We start from the raw sequence: 15,222 nt of genomic DNA, 5'->3' as shown, positions 1-15,222 counted from the left end.
CGGGTGGAGAACAAATTGGAACCTTGGAAGCTCGCAAAAGTGGCTAGTGGCTGATTGAACTTTTTGAGCATTGCTATATTTGTTCATAGACACGGTTTATTTCAATTCGTACATTGAGAATTTTTGTTGTTTGAATATGTGTATTTGATATTTGTTAAGAATTTTTGTAGATTGAATATGCACATTTGATGTTAAGACCGTCTAGAAGTACATCTATATACATACATTATTACAGATGACTTTCCATTATATATAACTGAAATTGAAAAGGATTATGGGATGTCAGTGATGTGGTTTACAACTATATTTTTCTGCGTTAAATCAATTATAAACACTACTTTTTTGTTTTTTTTTCATCTTTCTTTGTTTAATAGTACATTTTTTGCCTTTTAGTTTAAACTGTTTCAATTTAAATATTTTAATGCATAGTATACGGAATAATCGTGTTAGGTTGTATGTAGGGTAGGCTCTAATTAGTAAATCTTATGTATTTGCAGATGATATGTATGAGGTATCTCTGACCAATAACATCAATGTCATTGGGACATGTGAACAGCAAGATGATAGGGATATAGACTTGGTGGGGAATGATTCATATGTTCCTAATCAGCTTTTGAGCCTGGAAAAAAGTTGCAATAAAAAATTGATTCAATGGCCTCATAGGTTGTTGCCATTATGATTTTGTAGTTTGTTGTTTACTTTCATATTTTGTTTTAATTTCTAAAATTTATGTGGAAGGGGGTTTTGTTGGCAATTGAGAATTCTGACCCACCAGAGTATTTTACAACATTGACAATAAAGTTTCATCATATCAATAATATCTATCATTACTTGATGGAAAGATTGTAAAAAAAAATTAATATTCCAAATATATTAAGTTTAAATTTGAAAATCTATATCGAATAAATTTTGTTTTGTTTAAGTTTAACAAACATTTTTGTTTCAGGGCTGTATGGAACATCAGTGCATTTGAAGTTCTAGTCAAACTGACATGTGCACATTTGAATACCATTCCTATTGTTGGCTTTGAAGAGTCATCTACCTGTTTGAAATTTCTTCTTGATGATGGAAGTGACTCTAACTCTCAGATTAGGTAGAATTTTTTGTTTAATTTTTTTAAAATGTTTATTGAAATATTTTATTGTTAATTGTTTATTTTTTGTTTGTATCATGTATTCAGTTTTGAACGAAATGCTCAAGAAAATAATCAAAGTCATTTCATTGGTTGAAAGCGTTTAGATGTAAGTTTTTCTATTTTATTTTTAAAAAAGTATTTTTGTCAAATAACTATTTTTTTTTTTCAGGTGACGTAATTGTAACCTTGAAAGCTCGCAAAGGTTGCTAGTGGTTGGTTGAACTTTTTAGGCATTGTTATATTTGTTCATAGACTCGATTTATTTCAATTCGTATATTGAGAATAGTAGTTCTTTGAATATGTGTATTTGATATTTGTTGAGAATTTTTGTAGATTGAATATGCACATTCTTCAAAATATTTATCTCACTACTCATTGACTTCAGAGTCACTGACATTAGTATCCTCCTCGGACATTATAGCACCTAAAAAAAATATCATAAACAAAAATAGAAAGGCGAAAATGAAAAATGAATACCCCTTGAGAAAAGCGTAATGCATAAATTGTTTTAACGAACTTACATAAAAAAGCGGAGAGAATATCAGAAACAAAGAAGTGAATGTTTGGTTCGGCTGCGATAAGAAATGATTTTGACAAAATTGATTTTGGAAGTTTTATAATGATATCGAGTTGTTTGGAATTCTTTCGGTTTCAATGGTATCATTCCAGTTTTTCTATTCCCATTATTATGGGTTTTGTTGTCTTGGAATTCTCTACATCGTTCCAGTTTTTCTATCCCATTATTATGGGTTTTGTTGTCGTGGAATTCTCTACATGGTTCCAAATTTTCTATTTCCAATTTTTACCGGTTTTAACTGAGTTAGATGTTAAGAGTACCTCTATATACTAATACCATTACTCATGGATTTCCATTAAATATAATTAAAATTGAAAATGATTATGGGATGTTAGCGATATGTTTTACAACTATATTTTTTTTGCATGAAATCAATTCTAAATATTACTTTTTGTCTTTTTTTTTCCATATTTCTTTGTTTAATAGTATATTTTTTGCCTTTTAGTTTAAACTGTTTCAATTTAAATATTTTAATGCATAGTATACAGAATAATCATGTTAGGTTGCATGTAGCGTAGTCTCTAATTAGTTGAACATGTGTATTTGCAGATGATATGTATGAGGTATTTCTGACCAATAACATCGATGTGATTGGGACATGTGAACTGCAAGAGGATAGGGATATAGACTTGGTGGGGAATGATTCATATGTTCCTAATCAACTTTTGAGCCTGGAGAAAAAGTTGAAATAAAAAATTGATTCAATGGCCTCTCTGGTTATTGTCGTTATGATTTTGTTATTTGTTGTTTACTTTCATATTTTGTTTTAATTTCTAAAATGTATGTGCAGGTAGTTTTGTTGGCAAATGAGAATTCTGACCCCAGAGTATTTCATAACATTGAAAATAAAGCTTCACCATATCCATAATATCTATCAATACTTGATAGAATGATGGTGAAAAAAATTATTATTCCAAATATATTAAGTTTAAAATTGAAAATCTACGTCGAATAAATTTTGTTTGTTTAAGTTTAATGAACATTTTTGTTTCATGGCTATAAGGAGTATTTGAAGTTATAGTCAAAATGATATGTGCACATTTGGATACCACCCCTATTGTTGGCTTCAAAGAGTCATCTTCCTGTTTGAAATTTCTTATCGATAATGTAAGTGACCCAAATTCTCAGATTAGGTAGAATTTTTTATATAATTTTTTAAAAATGTTTATTGAAATATCCTGTTGTTATATGTTTATTTTTTGTTTGCAACATGTATGCAGTTTTGAATAAAATGTTCAAGAAAATGATCAAAACCATTTCATTGGTTAAAAGCATTTTAGATGTAAGTTTTTCTATTTTAGTTTGAATTTTTTTTTGCAAATAACTATATTTTTTTTTCAGGTAGAGGACAAATTGGAACCTTGGAAGCTCGCAAAAGTGGCTAGTGGCTGATTGAACTTTTTGAGCATTGCTATATTTGTTCATAGACTCGGTTTATTTCAATTCGTACATTGAGAATTTTTGTTGTTTGAATATGTGTATTTGATATTTGTTAAGAATTTTTGTAGATTGAATATGCACATTTGATGTTAAGACCGTTTAGAAGTACATCTATATACATACATCATTACTGATGACTTTCCATTATATATAACTGAAATTGAAAAGGATTATGGGATGTTTGTGATGTGTTTTACAACTATATTTTTCTGCGTGAAATCAATTCTAAACACTACTTTTTGTCTTTTTTTCCATCTTTCTTTGTTTAATAGTACATTTTTTGCCTTTTAGTTTAAACTGTTTCAATTTAAATATTGTAATGCATAGTATACAAAATAATCATGTTAGGTTGTATGTAGCGTAAGCTCTAATTAGTAAATCTTATGTATTTGCAGATGATATGTTGAGGTATCTCTGACCAATAACATCGATGTGATTGGGACATGTGAACAGCAAGATGATAGGGATATAGAGTTGGTGGGGAATGATTCATATGTGTCTAATCAGCTATTGAGCCTAGAAAAAAGTTACAATAAAAAATTGATTCAATGGCCTCATAGGTTGTTGCCATTATTATTTTGTAGTTTGTTGTTTACTTTCATATTTTGTTTTAATTTCTAAAATTAGGGTCTCTTTCGTGAAAATAGCGGTTGACTGATAAGTTAGCTGATAGCTTATAGCTTATGACTGATGACTGATGACGGATGACTTATAGTTTATAGCGGATGGTGAAGACTGGTAGCTTATAAGCTCATTGAAGTATTTGATAAAATTAGCGGTTCAATTAACTTATAAATGTAAAATGACATAAAAGATATTTAATAGATAATTATTTTATTTTATATTAAAATAAATTGTAAGGGTTAAAAATGGATTTTAATTAAAATAATAAGGTTAAAAAAGGAAGAAAAAATAATAAGCTATAAGACATAAGCTAAAACGCTATTTGGAATAGCGTCTGAAAAATAAGCTATAAGCTAGTAAAATAAGCTATAAGCTCATGATGAAAAGAACGTTACCAAACGGGTCTAAATTATCATACGAGCTTATAAGACATAAGACATAAGCTATAAGCTCGAAAACATGTCTTACCAAACAAAGCCTTACTTGATGGAAAGATGGTAAGATGATAGGTACACATTTGGATACCACCCCTGTTTTAAATTTCTTATCGATGATGGAAGTTACCCTAACTCTCAGATTAGGTAGAATTTTTTTTATAACTTTTTTAAAAATGTTTATTGAAATATCTTATTCTTAATTGTTTATTTTTTGTTTGCAACATGTATGCAGTCTTGAATAAAATGTTCAAGAAAATGACCAAAGCCATTTCATCGGTTGAAAGCGTTTTAGATGTAAGTTTTTCTATTTTAGTTTGAAAAAAATATTTTTTTTTTGCAAATAACTATATTTTTTCATGTGGAGAGCTACTTGGAACCTTGGAATCTCGCAAACGTGGCTAGTGTCTGATTGAACTTTTTGAGCATTGCTATATTTGTTCATAGATTGCTATATTTGTTCATAGACTTTGTTTATTTCAATTCGTACATTGAGAATTTTTTGTTGTTTAAATATATGTATTTTATATTTGTTGAGAATTTTTATAGATTGAATATGCACATTTGATGTTAAGACCATGTGGAAGTAACTTTATATACGTACACCATTACTGATGGCTTTCCATTATATATAATTGAAATTGAAAAGGATTATGGAGGTTAGCGATGTGTTTTACAACTATATTTTTCGGCGTGAAATCAATTCTAAACACTACTTTTTTTTATCTTTTTTTCCATCTTTCTTTTAATAGTACATTTTTTTTGCCTTTTAGCTTAAACTGTTTCAGTTTAAATATTTTAATCCATAGTATACGGAATAATCATGTAAGGTAGCATGTAGTATAGGCTCTAATTAGTTGATCTTGTGTCATTGTAGATGATATGTATGAGGTATCTCTGACCAATAACACCAATGTGACTGGGTCCTGTGATTTCCAAGAGGATAGGGATATAGACTTGGTGGGGAATTCATATGTGCCAATTGTTGACCAGCTTTCTTGGAAAAAAAGTTGCAACAAAAAATTGATTAAATGGTCTCACAGGTTGTTGCAATTATGATTTTGTAGTTTGTTGTTTACTTTCATATGTTTTTTAATTTCTAAAATTTATGTGCAGGTTGTTTTGTTGGAAACTGAGAATTCTGACTCACATGAGTAGTATTTGACAATATTGACAATAAAGTTTCATCATATCAATAAAATCTATCATTATTTGATGGAAAGATGGTAAAAAAATTACTATTCCAAATATATTTAGTTTAAAACTGCAAATCTTCGTCGAATAAATTTTATTTTTTTTAAGTTTAATGAATATTTTTGTTTCAGGACTGTAAGGAACATTGGTGTATTTGAAGTTCTATTAAAAATGATATGTGCACATTTGGATACCACCCATTATATTGGCTTTGAAGAGTCATGTACCCGTTTGAAATTTCTTCTTGATGATGGCAACGACCCTAACTCTCAGATTAGGTAGAATTTTTTATATAATTTTCTTAAAAATGTTTATTGAAATATCTTATTGTTAATTGTTTATTTTTTGTTTGAAGCGTGTATGCAGTCTTGAACAAAATGTTCAAGAAAATGATCAAAGCCATTTCATTAGTTGAAAGCATTTTAGATGTAAGTTTTTCTATTTTATTTTTAATTTTTTTTTTTGCAAATAACTATATTTTTTCCAGGTCGAGAACAAATTGGAACCTTGGATGCTCGCAAAGGTGGCTAGTGGTTAATTGAACTTTTTTGCATTGCTATATTTGTTTATAGACTCGGTTTATTTCAATTCGTACATTGAGAATTTTAACCATTACTGATGGCTTTCTGTTAAATATAACTTAAGTTGAAAAGGATTATGGGATGTTAGCGATCTATTTTACAACAATATTGTTCTGCCTCAAATCAATTCTAAACACTATTTTTTTGTCATCATTTCCATCTTTCTTTGTTTAATAATACATTTTTTTTTGCCTTTTAGTCTAAACTGTTTCAATTTAAATATTTTAATGCAAAGTATACTGAATAGTCATGTTAGGTAGCAAGTCGCGTAGGCTCTAATTAGTTGATCTTGTGTATGTGCAGATGATATGTATGAGGTATCTCTGACGAATAACCCCAATGTGATTGGGTCTTGTGAACTGCAAGAGGATAGGGATATAAACTTGGTGTGAAATGACTGATACGTCTATTGCTGATCATCTTTTGAGTCTGGAAAAAAGTTGCAACAAAAAATTGATTCAATGGTTTCACAGGTTGATGCCATTATGATTTTGTAGTTTGTTGTTTACTTTCATATTTTGTTTTAGTTTCTAAAATTTATGTGCAAGGGGTTTTGTTGGCAATTCAGAATTCTGACCTTGCAGATTATTTCACGACATTGGCAATATAGCTTCTTCATATCAATAATAGCTACGTAGAATAAATTTTTCTTTGTTTAAGTTTAATGAACATTTTTGTTTCAGGGCTATAAGGAACATCGTTGTATTTAAAGTTCTCGTCAAAATGATATGCGCACATTTGGATACCACCCCTATTGTTGGCTTTGAAGAGTCATCAACCTGTTTGAAATTTCTTCTGGATGATGGCAACGACCCTAACTCTCAAATTAGGTATAATTTTTTATATATTTTTTTAAAAAAATATTTATTGAAATATTTTATTGTTAAAAGTTTATTTTTTGTTTGCAGCATGTACGCAGTCTTGAACGAAATGTTCAAGAAAATGATCAAAGTCATTTCATTGGTTGAAAGCATTTTAGATGTAAGTTATTTTATTTTATTTTTAAAAAAATATTTTTTGCAAATAAATATTTTTTTTCAGGTGGAGAATGAAATTGAAACCTTGAAAGTTCGCAAAAGTGGCTAGAGGAAGATTGAACTTTTTATACATTGCTATATTTGTTCACAGACTCGGTTTATTTTAATTTGTATATTGAGAATTTTTGTGGTTTGAATGTGTATTTGATATTTGTTAAGACTTTTTTGTAGATTGAATATCCACATTTGTTAAGACCATGTAGAAGTACCTCTATATACTTAACAATTTCTAATGGTTTTCCATTAAATATAACTGATATTGAAAAGGATTATGGGATGTTAGCGGTGTGTTTTACAACTATATTTTTCTGCATAAAATCAATTTTAAATGCTATTTTTTTGTCTTCATTTCCATCTTTTTGTTTGTTTAATAGTTCATTTTTATCCTTTTAGTTTAAACTATTTCAATTTAAATATTTTAATACATAGTATACGGAATAATCATGTTAGGTAGCTTGTAGCGTAGGCTCTAATTAGTTGGTCTTGTGTATTTGGAGATGATATGTATGAGGTATCTCTGATCAATAACACCAATGTGATTGGGCCATGTGGACTGCAAGGGGATATGGATATATACTTGGTGTAGAATGATTCATATGGACCTATTGCTGATAAGCTTTTGAGCTTGGAAAAAAAGTTGCAACAAAAAATTGATTCAATTGTCTCCCAGATTGTTGTCATTTTGATTTTGTAGTTTGTTGTTTACTTTCATATTTTGTTTTAATTTATAAATTTTATATGCAGGGGGTTTTTGTTGGCAATTGAGAATTCTGACCCATCCAACAGATTATTTCACAACATTGGCAATAAAACTTCATCATATCCATAATATTAAGTTTAAAATTACTTGATGGAAGGATGATAAAAAAATTACGATTTCAAATATATTAAGTTTAAAATTGCAAATCTACGTCGAATAAATTTTGTTTTGTTTATGTTTAATGAACATTTTTGTTTCAGAGCGGTAAGGAACATCGTCGTATTTTAAGTTCTAGTCAAAATGATATGTGCACATTTGGATACCACCCTAATTGTTGACTTTGAAGAGTCATCTTCCTGTTTGAAATTTCTTCTTAATGATGACAATGACCCTAACTCTGATTAGATAGAATTTTTTATATAATTTTTTTAAAAATGTTTATTGAAATATCTTATTGTTAATTGTTTATTTTTTGTTTGCAGCATGTATGCAGTCTTGAGCAAAATGTTCAAGAAAATGATCAAAGTCATTTCATTTGTCAAAAGCGTTTTAGATGTAAAAGTTTCAATTTTATCATGTTTTAAATATTTTTTTGCAAATAACTATTTTTTTTACTAGTGGAGAACGAAATTGGAACCTTGAAAGCGCCCAAAAGTGGCTAGTGGTTGATTGAACTTTTTGTGCATTGATATATTTGTTCATAGACTTGATTTATTTCAATTCGTACATTGAGAATTTTTGTTGTTTGAATATGTGTATTTGATATTTGTTGAAATTTTTTGTAGATTGAATATGCACATTTGATGTTAAGATCATGTAGAAGTACCTCTATATACTTACACCATTAGGATGACTTTCCATTAAATATAACTGAAATTGAAAAGGATTATGAGATGTTAGCGGTGTATTTTACAACTATATTTTTTTTTCCTGAAATCAATTCTGAACACTACTATTTTTGTCTTCATTTTCACATTTCTTTGTTTAATAATACATTTTTTGTCTTTTAGTTTTAACTGTTTCAATTTAAATATTTTTTTGTCTTCATTTTTATCTTTCTTTGTTTAATAGTACATTTTGTTACCTTTTAGTTTTAACTATTTCAATTTAAATATTTTAATGTATAGTATACGAAATAATCATGTTAGTTAACATGTAACGTAGGCTCCAATTAGTTGATCTTGTGTATTTGTATATGATTTGTGTATTTGTATATAATATGTATGTGGTATCTCTGACCAATAACACCAATATAATTGCATGATTTGTATTTTCAACTATTAATATTTATAAATTAATCATTTTAAAAGTAAGAATAAAAACTAAAACTCGTTCTCTTATCCTCCTATCCATATTTCTCTTATCCTCCTATCCATATTTATAAAATTTAGTACTAGTAATAACTTACCTACATACTACTATAAAAAGTTCTCTTATCCTCCTATCCATATTTATAAAATTTAGTAATAACTTACCTACCTACTAGTATAAAAAGTTATGTTACATTTGTGATGGATAAATAAAAATTCTCTATAAAATTTTAGTTTGTAAAAATTTATGGAGAATCGGTTGTTACATGCGTGAGCTTCTAGTATAGTTTTAGTTAGAAAATTAGGATACATTTTTTTATAAATATATAAAATAAAATCATCAAGAATTTAAATTATTAGAATTAATTTAAAAAATGCAAACTTAAAGTGAAATGAATTTAACAAATAGGTGAAGCGAACTTTAGCGGGCGACAGACTTTGGCGGGGAGAGCTTAGGCGGGCGGTGGATTTTGGCAGGACAAGCTTTGGTAGACGGCGCGCCCAAAATCCCAACCCAACCCGCCATTTTTAGGCGGGTGTGCGGGCCGGACCGGCGGCCCGCCACCTGTTTTGCCACCCATAGGATAAAGTACATCTCTTTCCTCCTTTCTTACATATGCAAAGCAAATAACACAGGTATTATGATCATCAACAATTCCAACCACAAATAAGAATTCAATCTGATGAATACAATCTGCTCAATCTACTCCATTAGTTGTGTTTCTAAGATTAATAGTGCCTATGAAATTTTTAAATTTTGTGTATTGCTTTCTGTTAGTGCATCAAGCAAAATCTCATCCCTAGATTCATATTTCTGTTGAATCATGGGCTAGATGGATTGACAAAAGAATTTAAGTTTCCTTTAGATACTAGCTCATTATTTATAAAAATCTTAAACTCATTCCAACTTGAACTAAAATTTTAAATTCTCCCCATGCATCTTGTTATTTTAATTTATCAAAACTTAATAAAAACAGATCCATTATCCATGAAGACAAACAACTATTAGAATGGATCAACAAAAATATACTACTACAAGTTTGTGCATATCCAGACATAATTTCAATCCAGTGCTGATTTTAAGGAGCGGGTGAAAATTTCTAGTTCTTTCAATCCTTCTTGGGGAGATTTGGCGTCGCCAAGCACCTTCACTATAGCACTGCCAACAATCACTCCATCAGCTCCCCATCCCGCTATCTGTAACAAATTATTTGATTGATCAATTATTTAACCAAAGTTAAGTAGAAGCATACTAAAATAAATATGGACAAAGTACTTGCCTGCTTCACATGTTCAGGAGTTGATATTCCAAAACCAACGGCCACAGGCTTAGTTGTTGCCTTAATTTAAAAAAAAAAAAACGATTCAATAAAAAGCATAAATATTAAGATTCACCAAGTTCTTTGACTCATAAAATTTGGATCTATAGGGTTAAGAGTGAATGATATATTTTAACTTGACAATTTGGATTTAAAATATAATTTCAGAATTTGAGCCATTTAATCTTCATTAGTAACTTCAATCTCATGACTTCAGTAACTGCATATATTTTGGCAGGATTCAATCCAAAACCCTTTTCAGAATAAAGAGAGACAAACCTCTTTGATTTCCTGCAGAAGGGCCTGAACTTTAGCACTAACGGACGCTCGGGCTCCAGTTACCCCCACGGAGCTCACCTATAAATTAAATCATCAAATGGTTAACGGCATTTAGAAGCACCACACATTGATCTAAGAAACTTGTGTGAGACACTTTTGGTTTTCAATGTATTCTATTTCTCAAAACTTGGCACTAATTTCCTAACCCAATTTTACATGTGAGTTAAATAATTTGTTTGAAAATAAATCTATTGATTAATCTTTAAAATAAATAAATAAATAAAAAATTTGAAGACTTCACAACATTCAGTAAAATAAGCAAAGCTAAAGAACTTTATAAGAAATTATTTAAACAAACCTAAACTATGTATGGCCATTTCATAAAAGAATGTAAATGTGGCAGTCCATTTACATGGTTGCCTGCCACATAAAAAAACTTCCTATTCCATTCCATCTTGGTAAATATTACAAAAAATAACTCATTGTTCAAGAAAAGGTAAATAGTCCTCACAGATTTTTCCGAGATGAACATATTTTGTTTGCAGGAAAGCATGTAAAATTATAAAACCATACAAATAAAATTGAAACCGATATTGTCAGAGAAAACTGTATTAACTAAAAGAACCAATGAAAGCTGTCTGCTTAACATGCAAATATTTAAGAAAAAGATTCACAGAATAAAGATGCATAACTAAGCGATTAGAATTTTTCCTTTGATGTTGGGAGCTGGCACTTATAGAGATGAGATAGCATTAAAAGGTAAAGAACTATTGGAGCATGTTTAATGCTCGAGAATGAACAGAGAAGCTAGAAATTATTCTGATTTCATCAGACTAGAAGCAGGAGCAAATATGCTTTCAAGTAGCAGGATGGCAGTCAGTTGGTGGTGAATAGCTCATCTTAATCTTATACACACAATTAAACTATCTCTTAAAAATAAGTGAAACACAAGTATGTAGATATAAAATTTTAACTGTTTTTGGAAATAGCGAGAAAGAAATCATGTAGAAAATCACAGACCATACACTAAAAACAAGACTGTGTAGCAGGTCCAAAGTTCATATAGGACCTAAGAAAAAGAACCAATAAAAGAGGATAGTATGATTGACAAAAGCTCTTACAAGATACACAAATCCTTCTGCAGCGTCAACAATGGCTTTCATCCGGTTTGCCGGAGTGGTGGGTGTTGTGAGGAGTACCTTGATGACATCAAAGAAGCAAATATACCAAATCAACTAATTATAGCCATGTGAACATAGATTAATTTAGCCACAAAAAAATAAACATATTTGAAAATCTAAAACAAAATATACCACCATCATATTTTAATTGTTTATGAAAGAGAATTCTGTCATGTTTGATAGCAAATCTTCATTGGTCCAATCATCATGCCTCCTTTGTTATGTTTAAGGACATCTTAATTTCATATTTTTAAAATCATATTGCAAATGCAAACAAGTAAAATTACGTGCACAACTATTTCTCTAACATTATGATCAATAATATAAGGATATCCACTTGAAATCCATAAACAACGTTCAGGAAAATTTCAAAGGTAGGCATACCAATTCAATTCCATTCTTCTTAGCTTCTTCCCTTAACATTTTTGTCTCCTCCAGAGGAACATCAGGGACTACAAGCCCTGCATACATATGGAAAAGAAAAGAATATTGACTATGACACCGGGAGAAAAAAGGAAAACAACACAAACAAGTTTTAATTTCATTAGTAATTTCTAAGTGGACTTGGCCAAAAAAGAAACCTTAGCAAAGATTTGGCAGGAAAGTGATGAGGTGCTTTCTTTTTTATATTGATAGTAAATTAGCAAAACCAGAAAATCTGATTTTAAGTATACCACATGGGATACGAATTTGGAACAGTTTCCTGATCCAGTCAATGCATTTTACAACATTGTTTATCATATAACATTTTCGAAAATAGACCAACAGTAGTGAAGCACAATGTAATTTTAATATACTATGCTATTTGTCAAACCATTAATTCAGTTGAGTCTCACCGTGAACACCGGTGTCTCTTACAGTGGCCATAAATTTCCCCGTACCACGCTTCAGTATTGGGTTGTAATACGTAAACAGTGCAATTGGAGTAGATAACTGCGGAATAACCTGCCAAATCAACCATTGAGAATGATAACCCATTCGTGAATCCAAGGGAAGATATGTTTCAAAAAGCAATAAGGTTTCTGAACTTATCATAGTTCGAATAATAATTTTAACTAGATAATAATGCACACACAAAATATCCGTCCAACTGTTCAAAATGGTGGAACACATTATGGTATTATGAGTTCAATACAATGAATGGAATGAAATGAACAGATGAAGTTCAGACAAAAGAACTGACACAACTTATATATGTTTACGAGACACAAGTGCATCATTACTGTTAAGCAAAAGTAGGGTTTGTTCAAGTAATTTTTCCCTACAAGGGTGAGAGCTTAAAAGTGAGTCCTTCCACTTCAACTACAAGAACAAGGGTGGAGGATAGGCATCACTATCAGTGGTTCAATCTTCGTAACAAATTGGCAAATTAAGAAAAAGAGAGAAAAAAATAGTAAACGATTTGTGAATGAAAATCAATATTTGTAGCATATCCACCTCTAACCTCTTAGTAGTTTCTGAAAGTAATAATTAAAATGGAAAACATTTTATCAAGTTACCTCCTTCAACATAGCAATAATCGAATCAAAATTAGTCCCCCTTGCTAAAGCTCGTGTAGCAGCAGCCTGAACAGAATGACACATCAGTTTGATTTGAGAATAAGACAACGCCAAACATCACTAGAATATGAAGAAAAATCAAACCTGGATAACAGGACCATCCGCCAAAGGATCAGAGTAAGGAACACCGAGCTCAATAATGTCGCATCCACATGAATCAAGCACTTTGAGTGCTTCTCCTGTGGTTGAAAGATCAGGATCACCAGCTGTGACGTATGGGATTAAAGCCACCTTCACACAAACATATATAACCACTTCAAGTCAAGAATTAATAGTATCTATAACCATAGTTACTAATCTATTATAAGCATAGAAAATGGACTAATTAAAACAATAAGTAAAGTACATTGCTATATGCAAATTGAAGAGAAAACGTGACATGCATGCACTCACTTTTCCTTGTTCCTTCAGTCTTTTGAATGTTTCGGAGAGTCCAACTGTTTCCATGGTCTTGATAGCAGCCACCACCGGAGTGTATCGTTTCACCGAAACTACAGTTTTCTTGGAGGAAAAACTGCTCCGGAAACCGGTCTCGGGTTTGTTCAATTGCAAGAAGCAAGATGATTTAAATGCAATGGCCATAAAAAAAAATGCTTTCTCCCCAAACCTACTGAAAAACACCAAAATGTTATCACAACAATAAATTGGATTGGAATTACTACTGAATCAAGAAATGTGAATGAACATTTGTGTTAGTTGGAAAATTGAGACTGATTTTTGAATCAAAAGAAAGTCAATTGCGCCGCTATGGGGCGGAATTGCTTTTGGGAAGTGGAACTGTGCTACGACGCAATGCTCTTGCGTGGCGTGCCGGGAGAGGGGAAGGGGGAAGAGATAAACCTGGATGAGTGCCGGAGGGTTAGTGGCCGGCGACGAGTTAGTTCGGCTGGGTTTCCCGGCGAGTTGAGTTGAGTGCGATTCCACTTTGTTGTTTCAGACGCTACAGTGGCTGCATTTTGTTCTATAGAATAAGATAAGCTCAAATTGTTGGCACATTTAACGATGAATAAATAATAGAAATGAGTTTTAAATTTAGAAATTATTAATAGTCTGTGGAATTGTTACACTTCGTGGTTTGGTTTAGGGTGAGGTATTTGAAAATTTTGTTTCAAGCTTTTCAATTAGTAGGTAAAAATATTTTGGGTCATGCTAACGTGTGCCCTAAGGGCACATGTTAATGATACTATAATTAGAAAAAGTTAAATGTAATTAAATGTAATAGAGTATATTTAAAATTTCAATACATTGAATACACGCGTTCCAAAAAAATATTTCTATAAATATATCATTAACTTGTGCCCTTGGGGCACATGTTAGCTTTTCCCAAATATTTTAACGAAGGACCACGTGACCTAATTAATGGATTTTAGGTGGTTTATCTAAGAAGTATGTGAGCTCTCCCATCAAAACTATCAAATGATAATTTTTTTTTTTTTTTTTGTGTGGAGACACTCAACTGTTAACAAAAACAATATCTCTATAAGATCTTGATTTAATAACTATGCTATTCATAATAACTTGCTCCAAGTATTCGTATGCAATAATCTATCTTGTGCTAGCGATTGGCATTAGTTAAGAATTGATTGGACAAATCCTAACTTTGTCTGTGAGCAATCTTTCTACAACTTCATCAAAGATGGACAACTCTCATATCCTCCTTACGGACAGTTGATACTTGATCTTGCCAAAGTCTTCATTGGAGTATAATGAAACTCTCTTCTTGATGAATAACAACAAATGCCAAATTGCATTCAAAAAATGATATCCGCAGATGTAACACACAACAAACTTCACACAAAAACATTAGATACCATAGTGTACCACTAGTCTCCCTCAAACACTCAATCTTTAG

General features: G+C 30.7%; 1 protein-coding gene across 2 annotated transcripts; it reads right to left on the bottom strand.

Annotated features, from left to right (window-relative positions):
- Positions 1-9,870: 9,870 nt before the first annotated feature.
- Positions 9,871-14,369, bottom strand: LOC131610226 (tryptophan synthase alpha chain-like). 2 transcript variants are annotated; one of them, XM_058882120.1, is made up of 10 exons: positions 14,211-14,369; positions 13,764-13,980; positions 13,455-13,601; positions 13,311-13,376; positions 12,648-12,756; positions 12,196-12,272; positions 11,752-11,829; positions 10,631-10,708; positions 10,313-10,372; positions 9,871-10,229 (listed from the first exon to the last, which is right to left on the bottom strand). In XM_058882120.1, exons 2-10 carry the CDS (start codon positions 13,950-13,952, stop codon positions 10,095-10,097), a joined length of 939 nt encoding a protein of 312 aa, XP_058738103.1. In that variant the 5' UTR covers positions 13,953-13,980; positions 14,211-14,369; the 3' UTR covers positions 9,871-10,094. The 2 variants fall into 2 exon arrangements, with proteins under 2 accessions (XP_058738103.1, XP_058738102.1); XM_058882119.1 differs by having other exon boundaries at positions 9,871-10,372; positions 13,764-13,977; positions 14,211-14,365.
- Positions 14,370-15,222: the final 853 nt, after the last annotated feature.

Source organism: Vicia villosa, linkage group LG6, assembly GCF_029867415.1.
Source record: "Vicia villosa cultivar HV-30 ecotype Madison, WI linkage group LG6, Vvil1.0, whole genome shotgun sequence".
In the NCBI taxonomy this organism is placed as follows: domain Eukaryota; kingdom Viridiplantae; phylum Streptophyta; class Magnoliopsida; order Fabales; family Fabaceae; genus Vicia; species Vicia villosa.
This window is presented reverse-complemented; position numbering and strand designations above follow the sequence as displayed.